The sequence below is a fragment of the Simochromis diagramma genome, unplaced genomic scaffold (assembly GCF_900408965.1).
Source record: "Simochromis diagramma unplaced genomic scaffold, fSimDia1.1 OVJJ01000333.1, whole genome shotgun sequence".
NCBI lineage: Eukaryota > Metazoa > Chordata > Actinopteri > Cichliformes > Cichlidae > Simochromis > Simochromis diagramma.
In genome coordinates this window covers 273,541-296,370 of record NW_024386765.1, presented here as the reverse complement: position 1 = coordinate 296,370, position 22,830 = coordinate 273,541, and the positions used below count along the sequence as shown (strand labels likewise).

The 22,830-nt window shown below is 42.1% G+C and overlaps 2 protein-coding genes across 5 annotated transcripts; one reads left to right on the top strand and one right to left on the bottom strand.

Annotated features, from left to right (window-relative positions):
• The first annotated feature begins 1,410 nt into the window (after positions 1-1,410).
• Positions 1,411-5,450, top strand: b3gnt9 (UDP-GlcNAc:betaGal beta-1,3-N-acetylglucosaminyltransferase 9). 2 transcript variants are annotated; one of them, XM_040034697.1, is made up of 7 exons: positions 1,411-1,650; positions 2,344-2,467; positions 2,573-2,692; positions 3,072-3,410; positions 3,766-4,007; positions 4,082-4,337; positions 4,414-5,450. In XM_040034697.1, the coding sequence occupies exons 2-7, from the start codon at positions 2,360-2,362 to the stop codon at positions 4,756-4,758; spliced, it is 1,410 nt and encodes a 469-aa protein (XP_039890631.1). In that variant the 5' UTR covers positions 1,411-1,650; positions 2,344-2,359; the 3' UTR covers positions 4,759-5,450. The 2 variants fall into 2 exon arrangements, with proteins under 2 accessions (XP_039890631.1, XP_039890624.1); XM_040034690.1 differs by having other exon boundaries at positions 1,412-1,650; positions 2,212-2,467.
• Positions 5,451-8,084: 2,634 nt separating this feature from the next.
• On the bottom strand, positions 8,085-22,198 carry phaf1 (phagosome assembly factor 1). Of its 3 annotated transcripts, none has more exons than XM_040034626.1 (16): positions 20,931-22,198; positions 20,732-20,814; positions 19,474-19,557; positions 19,338-19,381; positions 18,915-18,994; positions 18,711-18,805; positions 17,872-18,023; positions 17,592-17,704; positions 15,992-16,125; positions 15,688-15,771; positions 14,459-14,541; positions 14,321-14,364; positions 14,172-14,215; positions 13,749-13,807; positions 13,571-13,643; positions 8,085-13,210 (listed from the first exon to the last, which is right to left on the bottom strand). In XM_040034626.1, exons 1-16 carry the CDS (start codon positions 20,992-20,994, stop codon positions 13,115-13,117), a joined length of 1,332 nt encoding a protein of 443 aa, XP_039890560.1. In that variant the 5' UTR covers positions 20,995-22,198; the 3' UTR covers positions 8,085-13,114. The 3 variants fall into 3 exon arrangements, with proteins under 3 accessions (XP_039890560.1, XP_039890569.1, XP_039890572.1); XM_040034635.1 differs by having other exon boundaries at positions 17,872-17,969; positions 20,931-22,197; XM_040034638.1 differs by having other exon boundaries at positions 17,872-17,936; positions 20,931-22,196.
• Positions 22,199-22,830: the final 632 nt, after the last annotated feature.

Sequence of the window (22,830 nt, the reverse complement as noted above, 5' to 3'; positions counted from 1 at the left end):
TTTTAAGGCCGATTACGTCACAGCGACGCGACGAAGGCTGTCCCAATTCGAAGGCTGCTCGAAATGCGTCCTTCATTTCCCTGAATTTTAAGGCTGTGGCGGTGTAGACTTCGTGGCCCAACATATCCCAGAATGCATAGCGCGGCGGTGGGTGTGGATAATTTTGCCGAAAAAAAACGGCGGATGAGGGGCGCCCGAAGAGTAAACTTTAAGTACTGAATATTATGTCACTTATTTATGTGCAAATGTTTAATAACGAAGAACATTAAACATTACTGTTGGCCACATGTCGGCAAAGTTATGTGACATTAGTGACGTTTGTACTAACTTGGTTTTAAAGCCTTTACTTTAAAATATACGCCGTTCAACAGCTGAGCTTAATCCTACAGAGAATGATCAAAGCTCATGTAGAAGCAAACAAATGAACAAAAGATTTTCTCCTTCATTTCTGTCAAACACAGCTGTATGACACGTTTCCAGCTGTTAGTATCATGGTTGCTAGGCAACCTGGGCAGCGCGACGGAGGCTAGACCGCCCATTTCACAAGCCTCGCACTTCCGGCCTTAGCGGTCTTTGAGTACGCGGCCCTTGAGGATCGTTGAGGCTGCAGACCCTGAATTGGGATACAGCCGTAGTTACCCCACTCCCATCCTGGGCCAACAAAGCCACGGACTGTGTACAGAAAACATCATCACGGTTCTGCCAACAGTGGGTCACGTAGCTTTAAATGCAGTTGGGAGTCTGAATGCTGTACACGCACTGCAGGATGACTTTTACCTTTCCTTCTATACCGTTTTATATCATCACCTTCTCTTGTATTTCCTCTGCTTCACGGTGTGGTGGCAAACCTGCATCAAAAGCTGGACACCATCAAACTTGATGCCACTGAACGTCTCCTTGAGTCTGCTCTGTAGTTGGAGCTCATCTCTAAAATCCCTGGTAGAAACAAACGAGACCAAAACCATGAACAACACTCCGAGTTTTACTGCATTTTTAAATGTTTTATGCAGTCCCTGGTTTGAATCAGTGGTTAACTCCTCCCTACTGCCGACCGGAGCCCTATGACACTGCCCACGCTGTCCTGTATAATAGCGACATTTTTACAGAGTTTATTAGGTTAAAAAAAACCACAAAAAACTTGCATCACTAGCCTGATGTCTTTGCATATGCCCTTTGCTTTTGCCCGGTTTATTGACATATTTCTATACATCTCCTCCCAAAGGCTGTTCGCGTTGATCGTCTACTTTAACTGCGTTTGAAAAGTATCTGTAGAGCGATACTCTACTTTTGAGCTCGTTCAGCCACGCCCACATCGAGTCAGTAACTCACACTTTAACCATTAGCGCTCCAAAAGTAAGACAGGCTAGCGTTCGCCACGGTACACAATGAACACGTATTATTTCCTACAGCACCTTAACGCAGCATGAGGAGAGCCGTCCTGCGCCAGGTCAGAGAAACACCTTCAGGGTTTTCATCTCGTCTTTGAGCATCTTTCGTACTCATGAAAACAGCACACGGACAGATGTGCGCTATTTTACTTCCCCTCGCGGTTTTCCACAAACTCTGGAAGTCGGTTTACTTTGTTAGAGCAGAAGGAGCCCACGCTGGAGCCCAGATGCTTTTAGTTTGACCCTCTGTCTGCCTCCTCGGGTAAGTCTGAATGAATTGCTTTAACAAGAAAACACTCGATATATTTAAATATGAAAGAAATAAGCAGATGCGTGTTTCTATATTTGTAATATAGCTGATAATCTTCTGTGTTCTTGTTCTAATTTATGCCGTTATGTCTGCTTCAGGGACACAGCGTTCTTAGAAAATAGTTCTCGGTACCTTCGTGTTCCCTTACACAAGACCCAGACACTCCCACTCCTGAACCCAGTGAAGAATTTGGTGTGAGAGGGAAAAACAGTCGCATCGGCTCATAAAAAGCACGAGTGATATTGTTGCGTGGATGTTTATCGGTGATACAGTAAAAAAGTGGGTGAAACTGAGAGGACTGGCCGTGGCATCTAGACTGCAGCTTATTTGTTTGCCCCGGGAAATCTGCTGAACTGATTTCTTCCACAGTGGAAGAAGCGATTGCATCAGATGACCGCGGGTCAGAGCTGAAATAAATATCTGGGACAGTTTAACCCAAAGGGAAGAATAATGGGGCGGTCGATAAATGATTCTTTGTTTTTTCTTTGATGCTGTCTGTTGCTTTTGCTCCAGGATGTTCTCACGTCACAAGTTTAACAGACTAGTCAGCAAAACCAAATCGAGTCTTCCAGCTCCAAGTACCAGTCAGTCTGCCAGGCTGCTGCAGGACTGACCAATGCATCCCTGCTTAATACTTCACTACAGTCAGCGTCTTCAAACGATGCTGAGAAGGATGTTGATGACGAGGAGGCTCCTCCATGTGAAGGGAGACGTGATGTGCACAGTTCTGCTGCTGGTGCTGTTCTGTTTCCTGCTGTATGCCCGACATGTAAGGATGGAAGTTGCTCTTTTTGCTGTTCACGTTGTTTCACTGTTGCTTTTTGGATTAAACGAAAAATCCAACTCAGTTTTCAAACAACACTCGTGTTTCCAGGTTGTGCTCTCCTCTGGATGGGATAGACCTGTGTGGAAGCTGCACATCCACGGCTCCACCAGCCCCAGTCGGACCCTGCTGGGAGCCACTGGAGCTAAAGTGGGCCAGGACTTTCAAGGGGTATGACCCGATATAGGTTACACTTGCTGATATGAAGGTGTTGGTATTGTAGCAGCGAGCCTAATGGCTTTATTAAAACAGATATTGTTTAAGGGTCTATATTGCCAGCGATATATACAAAAAATCTGTTTTTAGAGATATTCAATAGAAACTGAGATTTAAATAAAAGTGGAGGAGTGGATCAGATTGTGACACAAAGTCCTGAAGTTGTTGCACCATGATATTCATTTCTTAGCTCAGTCCTCATTTACAACATTAGTATGAAATACAGAGTCACAAACAAACATTATGCAGGACACTGTGTGAGTATTATATGGCTGTTAAGATTACGTGCCGCTAATGAATGATATTGTCTTCTTTACACATTTTCCCCTAATAGGCGTTCCCGTCCAGGGCTTCAGGGGTCCAGCCACCTCCATGTAAATCCCAGTCCAGGTCGAAACCTCCCCAACACAAATCCAAGTCTAAGGGCAAATCCAAGCCACGAAGGAAGAACGCTGTGCCGACCAAGACTGCGGCCAATCCCCTACCCACGATGCCACAGTTTGACTTTGAGGCTTATCTGAGAGAAAAGGACAACAGAAACTTCAAGCTGCTCATAGACCAGCCAGAAAAATGTCACATCAGAGGAGCAGAGGAACAAGGAGGAGGGTCTAACAATGCCCCTTATATGCTCATTGCAGTGAAATCCATAGCAGCAGATTTTGATAAACGTCAGGTAAAATATTCTGCAAGAACATATGTCTCAGTATTTTCTGCGTCTTACTAAACTTGAGGCTGTAATAACCAATTTAGTTCCTTTTCCACTCCACGGCATCACTACTTACATAATCTGGTTTTCCAGCACCGGTCGATACGGATCAAGCGCATCTTTAAGGCAGGAGTGGATTAAGGAACAAAACTGAGCAAAGAAAGTGACTGAATGTGGGACGTAACTCAATTTATCGACATAAACATGATTCCTAATGAAGAGTATTACCGCTCCTAGTCTATAAAGTGTCTGGGCAGCGTGTTAGGAAAACCTTTACTCTCTTAGTCGAGTTAAACAACCTTTGTGCTTCATTTTTTCTTAGGTAGTACGCCGGACGTGGGGTAAGGAGGGACATTTTGAAAATGACGTGTCCATCCGCACAGTTTTCCTCTTGGGTGTTCCCAAGAATCGAACCGCTCTGCCTCTGTGGGATCAGCTCCTGTCCTACGAGAGTCAAACCTATAAGGACGTCCTGCTGTGGGATTTCGAAGACACCTTTTTCAACCTGACGCTAAAAGAAACACACTTTCTGAACTGGATCAACAGCAGCTGTCCTCGTGTCAAGTCAGTGTCGATTAATCGAGCCGACTTAAGTTTTTTTTCCGGTGCTCAGCTTACATTTATCTCGTCTTATCCAGGTTCATCTTCAAAGGTGATGCCGATGTGTATGTTAATGTGGAAAACATACTGGAAATGCTACGAGGCCAACAGCCAAACGAGGATCTGTTTATCGGTGATATTATTATCCGTGCTAAACCCATTCGCCGGCGCACTTCCAAATACTATGTGCCAGAGTTTTTGTACGGAGGGGGTCTGTACCCCGATTATGCTGGCGGAGGAGGGTTCGTTATGTCGGGACACACAGCTCAGAGACTGAGCTCCGCCTGTCGACAGGTACTTCAAATTAGAAAGTGAGCATTTTCACACATCTATCAAAAATGCTATGATTTCGAATGACTTTTTTTTCCAGGTGGAATTGTTCCCCATCGACGATGTCTTTCTGGGAATGTGCCTCCAGCTGATCGGCATCAAACCATCGCGACATCAGGGCTTTCGGACCTTTGGAATTCCCCGACCGTCAGCAGCTCCTCACCTTCAGACGTTCGACCCTTGTTTTTACAGAGAACTCATGGTTGTTCACAGCCTCAGCGTCCCCCAAATCTGGCTCATGTGGAACCTCCTGCACGACCCCAAACTGAGCTGCCACAACAGGACCAGCCGGACGCCCCGGCCTTTTAAATGGAGGGGGGGGCTGGGCTCGATGGTGGGGGAGGAGACGGACTACGATGAGAAACGGGTGTTCGTCTCACATTAGTGACCCTACAAAATGGTCATAGCACGAGACTGGAAAGGCTCGTGAGGCGTTCAAAAGCGCAGCTGAGTCATATGAGACTTTATACAAGCTGGCTGGCAGTCGTGGGGGAAATGAACTGACGAAGGCCAAATGTGTTCCAGATTATTGAGAAGAAAGCCCCGAGGGGATTTTAGTTTGACATCAGAGCCCCATTTGTCTTTTCACACTGTGGCTGTGAACAGTTGGGACTTTTAAACCTTAATGTATTGTTTACAGTGTTTACGTCCATACAGTTCCACGAGAACAACCAAAGAAAGTGCGGTTAGCTGGTTTAACCCCATTTGCTCGAAGCTGTCACGTTGTTAACATTCAGACTGTGGACAAGACTGGAAATGACTTTGTGTAGTGGGAAGGCAGCAGGGATTTTTAGAGATGCCCCTCTCTTCTTTGTAACGCTGCCCAGAGGCGCCAATGGAAGGTCGCATTATCTGTTCCCCGGAGGAGCAGCAAATCAAGTCTAAATAGAAACCACCTGCATGATGCAAACCAAATGGGACCAAGGCTCACTGAAACATGCACACTAACTAAACCTCTGCCGAAGTTTGGACGTATCCCGTTTCCTGAATCTCAGAGTAATCTGCCAAAGTTCACACATGTATACAGATCACATTTATGTCCGTTAAAACGAAATAAACAATCTCGTGTTCTCTGGACTTTAGTAGAATTTGCCTGTTTTTGCCATGTTGTGTAAGATTAGTCTAGAATATTATGGCTGATATGGTCTTCATAAAGACAGACGAAGCAAACATGGACGGGACAGCACTGAGGTTCAGTATTTAGTGTGGCAGACTTCAGCAAAGTGGGTTTTGTTTTCGAGGCATATTGTAACCCTGTCATTACTTGTTTGACATTTCAATGGGTCGAGATAAGACAAACAAAACCAAATGTTCAACCAGCTTCATCAGATACTTACAGCGATTGATAAACACACAACACAGATAATTACAGAACAATATGTAAATATAACATCGGCTGATCTGTCCCTCTCTCTGATAGGTCAACCTGAATGCATGGATAGGCAAGGCAGGTTTATTTATATAGCACAATTCAACAACAAGGTGATCCAAAGTGCTTTACAGAGACATTAAAAAACAAAAACAAATAAAAAGCATGATTTAAAATTGATTAAAAAAAAAAGCAAAGCAAAAAACAGTCGATAAAATCAGTAGTTAAAATGTAGGTTTTGAAATTTAAGCTTAAAAGTGTGGATTTGGTGCTTTATTCAAATGCAGCTGAGAACAGGTGAGTCTTCAACCTGGATTTAAATAAACTGAGTGTTTCAGCTGATCTGAGGCTTTCTGGGAGTTTGTTCCAGATATAAGGAGCATAAAAGCTGAATGCAGCTTCTCCGTGTCTGGTTCTGACTCTGGGAACTGATAAAAGACCGGATCCAGATGACCTGAGGGATCTGGAAGGTTCATACTGGGTCAGGAGGTCACTGATGTATTTTGGTCCTAAACCATTCAGAGCTTTATAGACCAGCATCAGGACTTTAAAGTCTATCCTCTGACGGACAGGCAGCCAGTGTAAAGACCTCAGAGCTGGACTGATGTGGTCCACTTTTTTGGTCTTAGTGAGGACTCGAGCAGCAGAGTTCTGAATGAGCTGTAGTTGTCTGACTGATTTTTTAGGTAGACCTGTAAAGATGCTGTTACAGTAATCAAGCCTACTAAAGATGAATGCATGGACTAGTTTTTCCAGGTCCTGTTGAGACATCAGATCTTTTATCCTTGATATATTCTTGAGGTGATAGTAAGCTGACTTTGTTATTGTCCTAATGTGTTTTTCTAAGTTTAGGTCTGCATCCATTACTACACCCAAATTTCTTGCCTGGTTTGTGGTTTTTAGGTGTATAGATTGAAGTTCTCTGGTGACCTGTAATCGTTTTTCTTTGGCGCCAAAGACTATTACCTCAGTTTTGTTTTTGTTTAGCTGGAGAAAATTGTGGCACAACCAGTCATTAATTTCCTCAATGCATTTACCAAGAGCCTGTACAGGGCCTTGGTCTCCTGGTGACATTGTGATATATATTTGTGTGTCATCTGCATAACTGTGGTAGTTTATTTTGTTGTTCTTTATAATCTGTGCCAGTGGGAGCATGTAAATGTTAAACAGAAGGGGTCCCAAGATGGAACCTTGGGGAACTCCACATGTGATACTTGTCTGCTCAGATGTGAAGTTACCTGTTGATACAAAGTATTTCCTGTTTTCTAAGTATGTTTTGAACCAGTTTAGTACAGTTCCTGAGAGACCTGCCCAGTTCTCCAGTCGTTTGAGTAATATGTTGTGGTCGACTGTACCAAATGCTGCACTGAGATCCAGTAAAACTAGGACTGACATTTTTCCACTGTTTGTATTCAGACATATGTCATTAAACACTTTGGTCAGAGCGGTTTCAGTGCTGTGGTTCTGTCTAAAACCTGACTGGAAGGCATCATAGCAGTTATTCTGTTTAAGAAGTAATTGAGCTGTTGAGAAACTGCTTTTTCAATGATCTTACTTAAAAATGGGAGATTTGAGATCGGCCTGTAGTTGTTCATTTGTGTCTTGTCAAGATTGTCCTTTTTCAGTATAGGTTTGATTACAGCAGTTTTTAGTGGTTCTGGAAACACACCTGACATTAAAGAAATGAATAAAGGATGGATAGACAGCTCACCTGAAAGGGGTTTGCAGGCGAGATCCGATACGGGTGAAAATGCATGAATACAGGCTGAGTTCAAGTTCCAAACCTGGTGTGCGAATCATCGTGCCATCACAGCGATAAATCCCGCTCTCTTGGAAATGCCGAGACTTCTAGAATTATTTTCATTATTTTCAACCTTCTTCAAAGGTTTTATTTCAGTCATCAGCAGCACTTCATAATGGTACATTATTAAGCATTAGTATGGTGTTAGTGAGTGTTTAATTCATCATCTCATGACTCCTCCGTAGTACGTCTTTTATAAACACAGATATGTTTATCCATCTGTTACAGCATGTACAGATATCACTGCTACCACATCACTACTAGTAACAATCAAACATAGTTATAAAAATATATCTGTATTTATAAATGGCATACCGAGGATGAGTGATGAATTTAGCATTTTCTAATATCTCTATCCATCTATACAGACGGATAAAAGAAGACAGGAATTTAAATTAGGACTTCCACTGGCCAACTGGTTTTCTGTGGGACACACAAACTTTTGAATGATGTGTCATGTGCAATGAAGAGGACAAAATTCTTATTCGTAATCCATCTTTGAGTTTAAACTTGGGGAGAAAAAAAGTAAAAAACCTCTTGCTATTTTCCACATCCATATTTTTTTATTATTTTTTTCATATCCTGGTTGCACAAACAGAAAATGAACTTTGATGTCAGTCAGCAGTGAACATTCACTTTCATTCAAGTCCAAATGGTGCGTTGGAGTCTTAGGAGACGGCGCATCTCATCATCGCGAAACAGCATCAAAGTGCCAGAGCGAAGCTTTCAGTCCTTCTCGGTAACTCGCTACGTTATTGCCTTTTTTCCTGTGGACATGCTTTGTTAATCTACCGGTTTCTTCATACACAAAGTTATAGTATTCAAAATATAAAATGCCACATTGCCATGAATTTTACAAGTTTAATTAAGTATACCAGCTCCATTTCCAGAAATGGGCTTAATGTACACACGCACACACACACACACACACACACACACACACACACACACACACACACACACACACACACACACGCGCACACACACACACACACACGCGCACACACACACACACTGCAGGGAGTAAAGAGGGGGGGGGGGCAACAGAACAAATGATACCAAGGACAGACGATACAAAGCATTAACATGAGATTATCATTACACTGAAGATGACAATTATAAATTACAACAATCTCAGTTTGATAATCACACATCTGCCCATTCAGTAAAATAAACATTTGTAAAAAGCAAGAAAAAAAAAAGGTGCAACTTAAAAGCCACACAGATCAAAGTTTCTCTTGTTTTTCTGCCCTAAAAACTTTGGAAAAACCAGGATGTGATATGTCCACCTGAGTTAGGGTGAGATCACCTACCCAGCACCCTACAGCTCCCCTCGCCATCTCTGAGTGACAATGCTTCATCACAGCAATGACCGTGCACGACACTGGGCTGGGTTTACCAAAACTGGGGCCACAGGCAAATTCCCCTTTCTCTGGGGGAACAACGGGACACCCTCAGAGGTGCTTCATGCCGTGAGGGGTCACATTCGGCTCAACGAGACAAAATTAGGCAGTGCTGTGGCTGACTGATGTAATGCGGGTCTCAGATTCTCACATTACTGTGTTTAAAACAAGAAAAAAAGGATAAAGACAAACAGTTACAGCAGAGCTTGGAGGGAGGAGACGTTTTGCTTCAGATGTTGATTTGTATCTGAAATCTACAGGTTTTTTCAGTTTCTGTCACTCGTGGAGAACTAAGGCCTGATTTTCTGGACCTGCATTTGCTACACTCATGTATTCCACACCATGTTAACACTGATCTGGGTGTTTCGGGTGGTTATGAACACACGAGACCCCACCCTCCACACCCCCAACAGAAATGGAAGCCAGTACAAGAAACTCAAACAAAAATAACTAACTAGCACATTCCTCATTTTGGGGAAACCCAACCTGCCAAACTGTGCAGGTAAATGTAAAACGAGTCAGCCATAATACCATGTTACCTTGTTGCTGGAGCTCAGTGACACACATACATACTGTACAACGCTGCAGCTCAGATGCATTCGATTTTATATACAAGGAGATTCCTTTTTACAGGGTCGATAGAGAAAGAAGTCAAAGACAGGCTCGGTGGGAGATGAGGCACGATATCCAACAGTGTTGTATCTTCTTTTTTACATTTATATTTGCTTACACAAAAGCAAGTGGTAGTCAATGTTATATAGCATTCACTAGAGTTACACCTTTCCCCTATTTGACTGAAGCTGTGGACAAACGGGAGGAGAGTAGGGAACAGTCTTTCCAATTTCATCAGAGACAAAGCGGACAGCCGTCGCTCTTAAATATCTGACCCTGGGAGTCCAATAAGAAAATAGGTGTTTTTTGGATTTAAATTTTAAAATATTACTGTAGCTTGTGGTGTCCCAGTTTTGGAAAACGAGTAATGGAACGCCATGCTCATCTGGCTACAGGAAAGCTTGGAAAACTGATATTTTTCTTTGTAAACAAGTAGATGTAGATGCATCTGTAACCATCTCACAATGCTGTGATTGCAGCCAGTCCCCAACTCTCTGTGAATGGTACTCATGGGCTTTGATCAATGATCATAACAGTTTGCATATTAATGATCATAAACTGGCCTCCCAGCCCATTGTTCATTCGGTGGTGCTAGTTTCTGTCATTGTGCAGATGTTTATAAGGTTGGAAACCTGCAGTCAGCTGAGACTGAAGAGGTCACCTGATGATGACGAAACGTTTCTCCCACTGAAAACGTCCAGATGAACAGAATCAACTTTCAGGATGCAGATGTTAAATCTCGCAGCACACCAAAGCCAGACTAAAAATCCATTTTTGTCCACTGGATTAAAGAGAGAGCTCTCTTCCAGGCCAACTGTGAACAAGCAGTTTAAGCAGGGCTTTACTAACTGCTGACATGTCAGCATACTTGCAGTGTTAGCATTGCACATGCAAAAATATGAATACTGAGTGGTCTAGAATAAAAACAATAATGAGCTGTGAGCAGGTGACTCCACCTGAGCTTAACTCTAATAAAAATCAATGCAGAAATGCTGAGGTGCCAAGCCACTAACACTGTAAATAAGAAGACACCAGAATAAGAGCACACATTTATATACAGCATTCATACAACAACATTACGCATAAAGGCCTGAATACATAAAAATAGCAAATGCTTAGGAATTATAAGGAATTAGGAACATAGACAAGTAAAATTAATTAGTTTCCTTCTAATGAAAACATCGCAGTATTGGTCTTTTTGTTTGTTTTTTGCTTATTAAAGTAGAGTTAGCACAGGTTTGTACTTGTTGGCTAATGCTGGTCACAGGCTAACAGACAGGGATGCTAACCGATTGAGTCACTGATCACAAATTCAGCAACAGAGAGAAAATTAAAGCAATTGTTTGTACTGAAGAACAAGACAAGAAAATGTGTATTAAAATTAATACACAGTTTATTAATCTGCTTGGAATTAAAAATAATGTAAATTTATAAAATGGGAGTTTGATGCAAAGCTGCACGTCACACGATGGAGGAATGACTGGTTTTCTCTCCCCGTTTCCAAAATGGGTTCAAATGAACTAAACCCAGAGAAATGGTGGCGGATCTTTGAATGACAGCTCAGTGACAACAGTGACCACTCTGACACTTCTCAGCATACACACACTACTGTGAATCTGTGGAACCGAATCCAGACGACAGATGGACTGAGCGCTTTCAGAGTCAGCTCTTCGTGTCGTATAATTACCGTCAGCCGTCAGAGAAACCAGGAGCTGAGGTTTTACTACAGCAACGACGAACATGTGCAAGTCAGACACAAAAAGATCCAAAAGAACAGAGACGGCCAACGCCCGACTCTCTCTGTATGAAATGTTCAGACAGTAATACAGTGATAATGTCAGCACATCAAATAACAACATCCTGAAACCTCTTTGGCTATCGCAGTTTGGCAATTCAACAAGGAAACAAATGCAGACTGTGCCATGTGTCAGTGACGCGAAGGAGGAGCAGAAGATGGAGCGACAAAGAGGACGGCACTGCGAACACTGAGCACCACGTAAGGGCCTCTTCTTTCTTTCCATATGTATCCAGGACACACACACACACACACACACACACACACACACACACACCCTCTCATCCAATGTATGACAAAAAATATCCATATCTGAAGATCAATCAAACAGTCAAGTAAAAAGGTGAGTATTAGTGCAAATGTACGGACGGATTTAAAACAGTACACGATGGAAATGGTCTCGAGGCGAACGAGTGAAAAGGGCGGCCGCGGTAAAATGAAGAAACTCTGCGGCGACTCTACACCCCTCACAACATGCAAGAAGATGCAACCAATCAGAGAAAACGGGCTGTCAGTTTGTGCTTGTAGTAAGTCTCCTCTCGCTGCACAAGAGTCCATGCAAAGATTCTCGTCATTCCTGCATGTCAGTCTGCTTCACGATAAAACGGATAAAACCAGCTTTCATGTATCAGGAATACATGAGTTTAGTAATGAAAGGATGCTGTGTGTTTGTGCAAGCTTAAAATAACACCAATTCAAACGTCATTTTTAAAAATTAGCCTCACACCACATGCAGATGCTCATTTCTGTCACCGTGTCCGTGCAGGGAGACGTAACAGCAGCCGTGCTGTTGAGTGTGCTTTGTTTGCCTGTGTGTGTGTCTGTGTGTGTTGGCGGGCGCCGCTGAGCAAAGTTGAAGGAAGAATAAGGAGACAACAGGGAGGATTTTCTTTCTGGTCACATCTGGTTCAACTGGGCGGGACATCAAGCGGGTTATGTTCAGGAGGACGTCTCCGTCCGAACCCTGAGAGCGAGCGCTTCTTCTCTTGTGTGACAAAATTGGGATTCTGGTGTTTTTGGTTCAAGTCCTCTGCAGCTTTCACTGCATTTTGGCTCTGATGGCTCTCGGTTGGACTGAACTGGTTTGGTTTTTTTGTAGTTTGGATGCCGTTCTGAAGCTGAGGCAGGAAGACTGGCGGTACTGGTTTGCTGGTTGTGGTTGTTTGACGTGATACACTTTGTTTCCAGACTCTGGCCACAGCAGCTTCCAGCTGCGATATTATTACGCTGATGTTAAACAACTTGAGATTTGCAGCAGATGAATTCAAACGCCAACTGTCCCACCACCACAGCGGTACGGAGGCTGCTGATAAATAAACTGGCGCCAGCTTAGAGTCTGCACAGGCTTTTTTCCCCCCTGTGGTCCGGGGTGAAAGCATTTTAAGGATGGAAAGGAAACAGTCGAGCTCTACCACAACGCAGCACCACTGGGAACGTTGGACTAACAAAGATAAAACGCTCCATGCTCCAGCACAGAGACTGTGTGACTGGATCTCGGATGTCCCGGGATAGACCGAGTTGGTTTAGCTGTGCTAGGTGGGTGTGCCGGATTGGAAGAATGAGTCTTAGTATCCAACAGGAAGAGTTGGTAAATGCCGTGTCTGATTTTAGTTGTTTCTCTGTTAGCATCTGAGCTGGGTGAGAGTAACTTTGTTCGGTTAGGTCTGCTTGGTTAAGAATCTGGCTCTGGATTAGAAAGTCAGTCAGTAGAAGTACTGGATTCACGACAGGCCAAAACGGGATGTGGTTGCGGTTACTTGTTTAGTGGGAACTACTGCTGGACTCGGGTCGGGCGTGACTGGTCGTGCGTGGAGCACCGTAGAGGGTTACCGATGCTATGTGGTTATTCTGCATCACCTGGGGAGGAGGAACACAAGACAGTGAGGACTACTGAAACACACGGGCTCGAAACTACAACACATATTTCAAAGATTAGGGGTTGAGCTGTTTCTTGATCACCTTTGCATTTCTAATACTTTTGCGAGCAAATCTCTACAAATGTCCTTTCAGAGAGAATAATTCACATTCCTGTCAGCTTTAAACTGGTTCAGCAGCTTTGCTATAATAACACTGCTGAACGTGTCAGTCTTGTGCAGCATTTTACGTAACACATGTGCTCTAAATGGAACAATCCATGTAGTCAGGTGGTTCAGATAAAATGCATGCTGCCATATAGTTTTATGTTGTAATCCCAGCTGAATCATAAAATGTGCTGACCTCAAAGATCATCCTCTGCAGTCCGAAGCAGAACGTAGAGCCGAAAGGATTTGTGTTATTGGCCGATGAAGACCTGTAAACGCAAACAAGGTCACAAGACTTGATGTCACATATGTGGGTGGTGTCTGAAACAGCTGTGTTGTCTATATTAAATGCATATATGTAGACTATATGTTACCTGTGCAGCACTACAGGTTTTTCCATTGGATGGCCGAGCAGTTCTTGGATTTGATCCCACTGAGGAAGAGTCAAAAGGTTAACAGACAATTATAAAAAACACATTTCCAGGAGTCGGTCTGTTTCTCGACTGACATAAACAGCTGTGACATAAACAGCTGTTTATGTCACACCTGACTCAACGCCATTTCCAGCGGCAGAAAGGACTAAGATATTCAGTTATGAATGTTTCATATCACAGGACTGTTGATTTGTTATTGGATCTGTGGTGCAACAGCCTATGTCAGTGATGCAAAGTCACAACCTTGTAATCCGCTAAAGGTGCAGAGTCAGAACATCGAACCGAAAACTACAAGTCCTGTTAGATTTCTACTGCCTACCACAGCGCCACCCTGTGGCTAAATTGAACAGTTCCAGAACTGACCTTGCTGTATGTAGTTAAGATGCAGTCCTCAGAGTCTGCTCCCTCTAAAGCGCCGACATAAATGAACAGACATTAGAACAGAGGAGAGTCAAGTACTAGACATTAAAGCATGAATATGGAGGTATTGCTGTCGACTGAATAACTTTTACCTTTTTTGATGACAAGTGGAATCTTAAAGTCACATCGATGATATCTGTGATGACAGAGAGATTACAATAAGTGCAACAACAAAAACAAGTGTAAAAATGTAATAAACATTTGGTTTATATTATAAGAAGGATAATTACATATTAAAGTTGTAATGTCCAGGGTAGTTGGTATGGAGAACAAACTTCTTAACCAGGTGAGTTGTCGAGTCAAACAGAATATCCTGAAAAATACGAAAATACAGTCATTGAGGTTACTTTAGTGTTTGCAGTAGACACCTATCTACTGTAAACAGTAGATGTGAGCAAATCAAGAAAAGTAGAACTACACCTCTGCATGCAGTGATTTATGCAGGTGCATGTGCCTTGCATCACAACAAGATGGTTGCAGGTTGCAAACTGCAGTTTTTGTTTTTTATTATTGCACAAACTTCAACCTTCATGTCTTTGGACCAGGAGTTTTCTCACAGTCCAAAGACATGAATCTTGACATGACTGAGTTAAAGCTGTGTTAGACTGAGCGCCTATCACGGTTTTAGCCTGAATCTCATCCATTGTAGAAACAAGCTGCAGTGCAGGTAAATGTCCCATTAATTCACAGCGAGCAGGTAGGAGTGGTCAAGGTCAACAATATTCAAACTCATCGGCGTTGCCTCGTTCGCAGGTTCTGGGCGTCCACGCCGCCCGGCTGCAGGGACTTATCCTAACGGGGGGGGTCACGATGCGTTGACTTTTAGCATACCACGGTCACTGAATATACTAGCCAGGCTCGTGCTGTCTTTTCAGGTTCTTCATTACGTATTTAGTGGTGAGTCAACAAAATCATCGCAGATACAAATTTTGGTGACCTTTAAGTTACACACTGATGTGTGTCGAACGTGACACGTGAAACAAACATAAAAGGTGAATGTAACATCACATTTGCAGGTGATGGAAAAAATGGGATTCATTACAAATCTTTCTGAGAAACAGAGACTAATAATCACTGTAGGTGTGACAATGTTCATCCAAGGTTTCAGTAAGATTGGCCCACCCAATGAGGAGGAGATGGGGTACATACACTACGACCATTATAACTGTACACTGCTAGACTTGACCAACGGTTGCAGCTGGACTTTTCTTTTTGGCGTGGCTCTGACTTACACAAATATGATATGAAAGGAGGGGGAGGTGCTGCTGATATGGGCGCTCCAGTATGACGTCCAATGGTTCTGAATGACGCATACAGTACTTTCAGACAACATTGAGTCCCCATTAAAAGGAAACGAAAACTCAAACACAGCTCAGAGGCAGACAAAGCTCTTAAAAATAACTCGGCACAGACACTGACACCAAGATTTACACACACAAGCACGGCTTCGCTTACGTACCACTCCCAGGGTAAAATAGTTGAAGAAGTAGTCGTTACATTTAGATGGGACCTGCTTATGTGGTGACGGAGAGTGGATCTTCATCTGAAACACAAAAAGAATTTGGGAAAATAGTCTTCTGACTTTTTGTCTTTAATTAAATTAATACAAATAATATTTAATACAACTTCTTAAGATGGTGAAAATATGACAAGAGAGCAGGTTTGATAAATGGATAACATCCAACAGGTTAAACACCACTTTACAGACTTAACATAATAGCAATAACACAAGAAGTAAAGATGGAGTTAAACTGAATTGCTACCTTGTCCTCAGATTTGTAGAAAACTTTATGTGGGGAGCCCAGAGCACCGAGCACATCCTGACAGGAATCTCCAAAGTAGATGCTCCTCTCTAGGGACTTGACTTTACTATCAGTCATCACACCGAGACCACAACCTGCAGTTTAGACAACAAGTCAGTAAAGCTCCACGTCACTGCACTGCTGACCTGTGTGTGTGTGTGTGTGTGTGTGTGTGTGTGTGTGTGTGTGTGTGTGTGTGTGTGTGTGTGTGTGTGTGTGTGTATGTATATATATATTTTATTTGTACATTTATTTTTTTCTTATAATTAGGGATGGGTACCGGTATCCGGTGCCATGGTGGCACCGGTTCTGACATAAACGGTAGTAACCAGACCGAAAAGCAGCGCACATTTCGGTGCTTTATTTCGGTGCTTTTTTTTCCTGAGCTGTGATAACACTTTAGATTCTAGCCAATCATTTTACGTTTCCGAGGATAGTAGGCGGGGCCAGGTATGTACGTTCTTTTAGAGCAGAGCTACAGATTAAAAATACCCAAGGCGAAGCGGTCAAAAGTCTGGCTGTACTTCACAGCAAAATATGCAAACTCAGCAGCAACAAGTGCTTTAATACATGTAAGGTGAACTAGCAAACATCATCATAGCTACATGCGGCTGTCTTCTTGTTTGATGGCAGATACTCCCTTCACCCTGGCCAAAAAGGCTAAAATGACCAAAGAAAAAGTGGAAAACAGTTAAACATGAGAGGTTTTTGGACAAAGTTTGTGTTTTTTCCATTGATTAAGCACTGCTTCCAGCCAAGAGTGATGCCATAAATCCCCTATAGCTGCAGAAAAGGCTAACATTGTTATCTTTTTACAAAAAAAAACAGCTGAACATGAGAGGTTTTTGGACCAATTTTGTGTTCTCCATTCTTTAAGTACCGGTTTGGCACCGGTATCGGATAAAACCTAAATGATACCCATCCCTACTTATAATTCACAGATTCCCATTCTTATATTTTGCTTTGTTCTTATGTTATTGTATTTTGCACACCTGTGTTGCTTGTGAAGCTTGCACACAACAATTTCATTCTCATGTGCTGTACCAGTGTACCTGGTGCACTGTGACATTAAAAGTGATTTTTGACATTAAAAAGAAAAGCTCAAGTTCACACCACTGTTAATAACAACAGTAAAAATTGGTATTACTGTGTATATGTGCTCATTTATGTAGTCCCATATTAACCCTGTCATGCATGAATTATCACAACCTCAATCAGGATTTTTTTCTTAAGTATTTTTATTCATCTTTATGCAAGAAAAGATGAATAAGAAAAAATCCAGATCGAGGTTGTTATAATTCATGCATGAAACAAGTCATACATCTATAGTAACATTAAACGACCAGTGGGTGGCAGGTATGGTTTATGTGCAAGTACACCATCAACACTGATACAAATACAAGAAAACAGCCTTTGAATAGCTGTCCACTGTAGTGACCACTATGCGTGAAAGGGTTAACATTATGGGGAAAACAAAGGTGTCAAACTTACAAATAATCACTTGCAGCCTTCAAGATACGCACACACACACACACACTTCGGGTACTGAGCTGTGTGTTACCTGCAGTGAGAAGGCGGAGCCTGAGTCCCAGAGGGCCCGCCCGATCCCTCAGGACATCCACACACTCTGCATAAATGTTACCGAGGAAACAAGCCAACGGCATTGCAGGAGCTCTGAGAACAGAGAAATAAGTTTAGCTATTTTTTCTGTAACTTTTTGTTCTTGCCGTCTCTGTGATTGTTTTCCAACATTTAAAACAGTTGAAACAAACTCATATCGATATGTGAAGTAAGGACTAAAAGTAACCGTTTCCTCTGGCAGCATTGCCATTATTACGTACCTTGTTTCCTGCAGGTTGTTGCCAGTGTAGATGTGCATCCTCTTGACCATTGCCCCATGTGGAATCTGCAGGGAGGCCAAACCCATGGCAAAGTTAGGCTGCCAAGGCAAAACAGCTGGAAGTAGTACAGGACTGGTAGATACTAAAGGTCTCTGCGTCCACATGAATAAACACATTCAGAAGACTAAAAAACAGAGCTGTGACAGTACAGAGGAGTGACAACATGTGATAAAGGGAGTGAAATGTCTCATGAAGCACTGACTAAACACTGCTTTCAAAAAAAAGAAAGCACCAGTGTTTTCACTGATTGATGACACTGTTCTTTGTACTTTCATTCGTCTTGGATCTTCGGCGTAATCTGGTCCAACATCAAATCGAGACTCACCGTGACTCAGCACTTCTGACTTATTCTTATGCAGCTATCACTGCAGGAGTCCTTCCCGTGGGATGACATTTGATTTTAATTAAAAACAGCCACATCTCGTACCCACTACCCATTTAAAAAGTCATTAATCTGCAGTAAGAAGAATAAAGTCTTCTTATACACTAAGACTACCACGGGTTAATTTAGAAAATACATGAATTTTGTCATTGTGTGCCACAAACTTCATGACAAAATCCACTGAAAGACAAAAACACTGTCAGAATCCAAGACACACACTGATTTGGTTTCATGTAAGTCTGTGACAAGGCAAAAAATACAGCTTGACCTTTGAGTGTCTACATGCCTGGAAACCACTCAAATCCCAAGGCTGGCCTGGCTCTCCTGGGACTGGAAATAGCGAGCACCCAGCTCTTCTTTAATTGGCTCACAGGCAAATGGACTAAAACGCTCTCACCTCATATTTTGGAGCTTCATTCCATGAGTCCAGTTGAAAAGAGAAGGACAGTCCCCGGAAGTTGAGATGGAACAACTGCTCTGCAGCATTGTAAACTAGGGAGAGACACGTGAAGAGGAGAGCATTTTATACAGGGTAACAACCAAAACCCCAAATTAGTTGTAAGTGAAAACATTCCAAGTGTGCTGGTCCTTTAGAAAGTACCTCCAGGGTGTGTAGCGCCAAATGACTGGTCTATTTGCTCTATCGTGGGGGCAATGGTCTGAGAGTTGAAATGGACTCCACTGAAACACAATCCATACATACACGGTGTCAGTATTAAACCTATCAACAAAGCGCCTGTGCTGCATTATTTCAAGAGTTAATGGCAAAGATGGGAAATGGATTATGCTTGTCAACAGATAACGTTGAATAAGAAACACATTAATGCAGGCAGACTCAAGTAAGCTGTAAGCCTACCTGTGACTTAAAGTTGAAAGTGGTGTTCGTGTTAATATAAAGAGAACCAGGCGTGCCGTATATGCAGAACAATCCAGGATTTATGCCATTAAATGTCACTGAGAAGCTAACATGACTCTCAAAGCAGCTACATCAGCTGCTATTTAATAGATTTAAGTTTTTACTTACCAGTATTTCAACTTGACTTTGCTCAGGTCATACACTTCAATCACCTATCACGCAGAAAGTCAGAAACATCAGTGCACGAATGCCAAGAGTGTTTGAGGAGACTGTTGGAGCTCTGCTAATTATCTTAAATTCTTACCTTGAGTCTCTGATTTGTGGCATCAAACAGCAGTTTAATCCCATCCTGAGTCAAGTTCAGTATGAGGTCATGGCTGAGTGGCGTCTACAGAGGCAGGGAGTTAAAACCGATAAATTAACATTAAGAGGCAGGAACAGATGCTGTCACGCACAGGCAAACGGACCTTGAATTCATTTAAACCTGAGAAACAACCACCTCGATTTATTTTTGACATGATTTTAAAAAGTTAATACTGGGTGATTATTAGAAGATTTGTGCAGATGAGTGAAAACAAAACATTAACAATATATAAGATAACAGAGGTGGGAATTATCAGACATCCCACGATACAATATTATTGTCATTGTGGTTTATCACATTTTTTCACCTGCACAGCATGTCCTCAGAGTTAAAACAGATATTGACAAGGTTTAATAGGTAAAAATAAACTTATCTCACCTCAGTTATTTTTCTTTTAATTTTAATTCGTTATTGCACTTCCACTCAGCAACCTTCCCGTTCTACAGGAATATCACCAGAATACAACAAGCTGGCAGCCTGTCAAGTCAGTTTGTGCTCACTGACAAAGATTCAGACTGATGGCAACGTGAGCAATCTGTCTGCATTTATAAATTAGACAGCAATTATCTGTTCCAACAGTCTCTGAGAGTGACTGCAGTCAGTCCAACTGTAAATGTTTGCAGAAAGGATGCCCCCCATCAGGCAACCTGTGCTTTGCAAACGAAAGTTGATATGAGTGTGCAACATCCCCAAGCTCTGAGCAACTACTTAGTCACCACAAATTGTAATCTGTTGCAAAATGAATATATATATATTTACATTTTGCAACAGATTACAATTTGTGGTGATTAAGAGCTTGGGGGTGTTTTTTTTGAAAATAAATGGGAGAAACAAGCTTCTCGTACTATCGTGACAAAGACAATAGCAGATAGAAATTTGAACTTTTCAGCACTCTATGGTGAACAAACGACCTACTGACAACAAAGTTTCGACATTTTATTCAACAAACAGATTGTTAAGCATTTGTTTATCATCAACTGATAAACTTATAAATATGGCTTTATCTGTGTTACAGCGGTCTACAGTAATTTCAGTGAAAAATAATTAGAAACCAATTGGATTTACTTCCACTGCACGGGAACGCCTGAACAACTCGAATTGCTACCCAGAACTCTTCCGCAACCTGATTATGACTGTTTGTGGATTGTGAGCAAGAACAAGTTTATATTTTTAAACAACAGATATTTGTGCGTCTTACCTGTTCACTGTATAGCACCTGGACATTTTTGATGATGCGGCAGTGTTTCTGAAGGATAGAGATGGCCTGGGAAAATGGCATCCCTGAACACCCACACAGTGAACGCAAGACACACAATTTGTTATTGAGTCTAAACAAGTGCATATGTAAGGTAGTTGAAAAGTATCTTTTCAATTCACTGAAGATATTTAATGCTCACCTAAGGCGAATTCCCATTGCTCATTTCCTAGTGATCTCTCAGGCACCACTTCCAGATCCAGCATTGGCAAGTAGTGGGGGGCAGCTCACCTCACCTCAAGACACGATGGGATCCTGTGAGGGACCCTCTCTCTCTCTCGCTGCTGAACACAGTACTTTCCCACAGGATTTCCGACGGCTACTTTAAATCATAACTCGTATTATTTCTCCAAAGCTATCAAATTCATGAGAATCAGAACAGCCACTCAGTTTGCGCGTTACTGTAAACGTGTCCTTTTTTATCTCATGTCATACGTCCTTGACATTAAAATGGTACCAAAGAAGAGAAAGTAAACGGGCCTTAAAATCACATACAAAGCACACAAACTTTCCTAAAACGCACAAGTTTTAACTTGGAATTTAACAAGTTGCCCAACATTGGCTGCCAGCTTGAACATAAATTACGCAACGTTTAGCAAACCTAAAACGCACAAGGCCAGCTGTCAACCAGCTGACTGCTTGTTTGTGTGTTTTTAAATAAATCGATGAGGATTAAAAAACTAATCCACTGAGTTTAATCAGAAACTTGTCCGACAGCCACAAATGTCTCCAACAGGCTTCGATTCAGTAACTAAACATGAACTTCTGTGGTGCCGTGTTTCCTAACAGAGCACCGGATCCAGTGGCAGACAGGTTAAAACACAACAAACTAATACGGAGGCACGAAAATAGCGCTTTCAAACTCAGCTGTTTCCGCCCGTTATGTTTATCATCTGTCACAGTTGGGCGGTTACGAAAGCATCAAATCTTGTCAACAAGACTGTTTTTCTTCGCGCTACGAGCTAACATTAGCGGACGAGCTAGCTGCCCTGTTGGCTTATTTTCAATCAAGTATAAATATAAATAACGTAAAAACTCTCAAAGTCAAGACAGAAATGATGAATATCACGGTTCAAACTGACACGACATAAACAAAAGACAGCACGCCGAGCCGTCGGCTGTCTCTGCTGTTTTTCTTTTTTCGTTTCAGCGAAGCTTTAAGCTCGAGCGCTAGCTCTCCTTCGCTCGTGCGCAAATTCCCAAGTACTCGCGCGGAAACGCTTTCCGTGTCACTCATAAGCTCGTCGGCCGGTAAATGCCCACCGTGTCCCTTTCTGCGCTTTAACGTGTCTTCAATGTCAGGACCTGATAAGAGCGACACGGCGTCCAAACAACAGCAACTTCAGGCATCAACAACAGCCAGTAGGATCAGCTGATAATTCAACTTCCTGTCTTCGGCGCACATTCGAGGTCGACGTCATGACGTCATGGTCAGGTGACAGCTAGAGACGTTTTAAGTTCTCTCCTGCTTCCAAGAAGATATCGTCTCTCTCCCATATATAATATCTTATTGGAACCGATATGTTCCAGATATCAAGTGGAAGACAGTCTGGATGGTTCCCCATAAATATTTGATTGTAAATAAGGTGAAAGAAGTCTCATTTAAAATTCTACATAAATGTTATCCAGCCAGTCACTACATGGTCAAATTTAAAAGGGACATAAATACTAATTGTACTTTCTGTGGGGATCATCCAGAAACTGTGACACATCTTTTTTTGTACTGTTCTTTTACACAGAGATTCTGGAAGGAATTTAGCAGGTTTGTTATTGTCCATATTTTAAGGGAGTTTTCTTTATGATGGGAAAATGTTTTATTCTGTTTCTTTAAGTTTCCCAAGAAGTATGATAAATGTTTTTTATGATAAATTTCTTAATACTTTTAGCTAAATTTTTTATCCATAAATGTAAGTTTACTAACAAAACACCATATTTCTGTCATTATTTTAAGGATGTGGAAATGTACATACAATCAATATCAGACTCCACCAACAAAAAGGCTCTCAAAACAATATATGTATGTGAATTTTTGCGTGTATTCT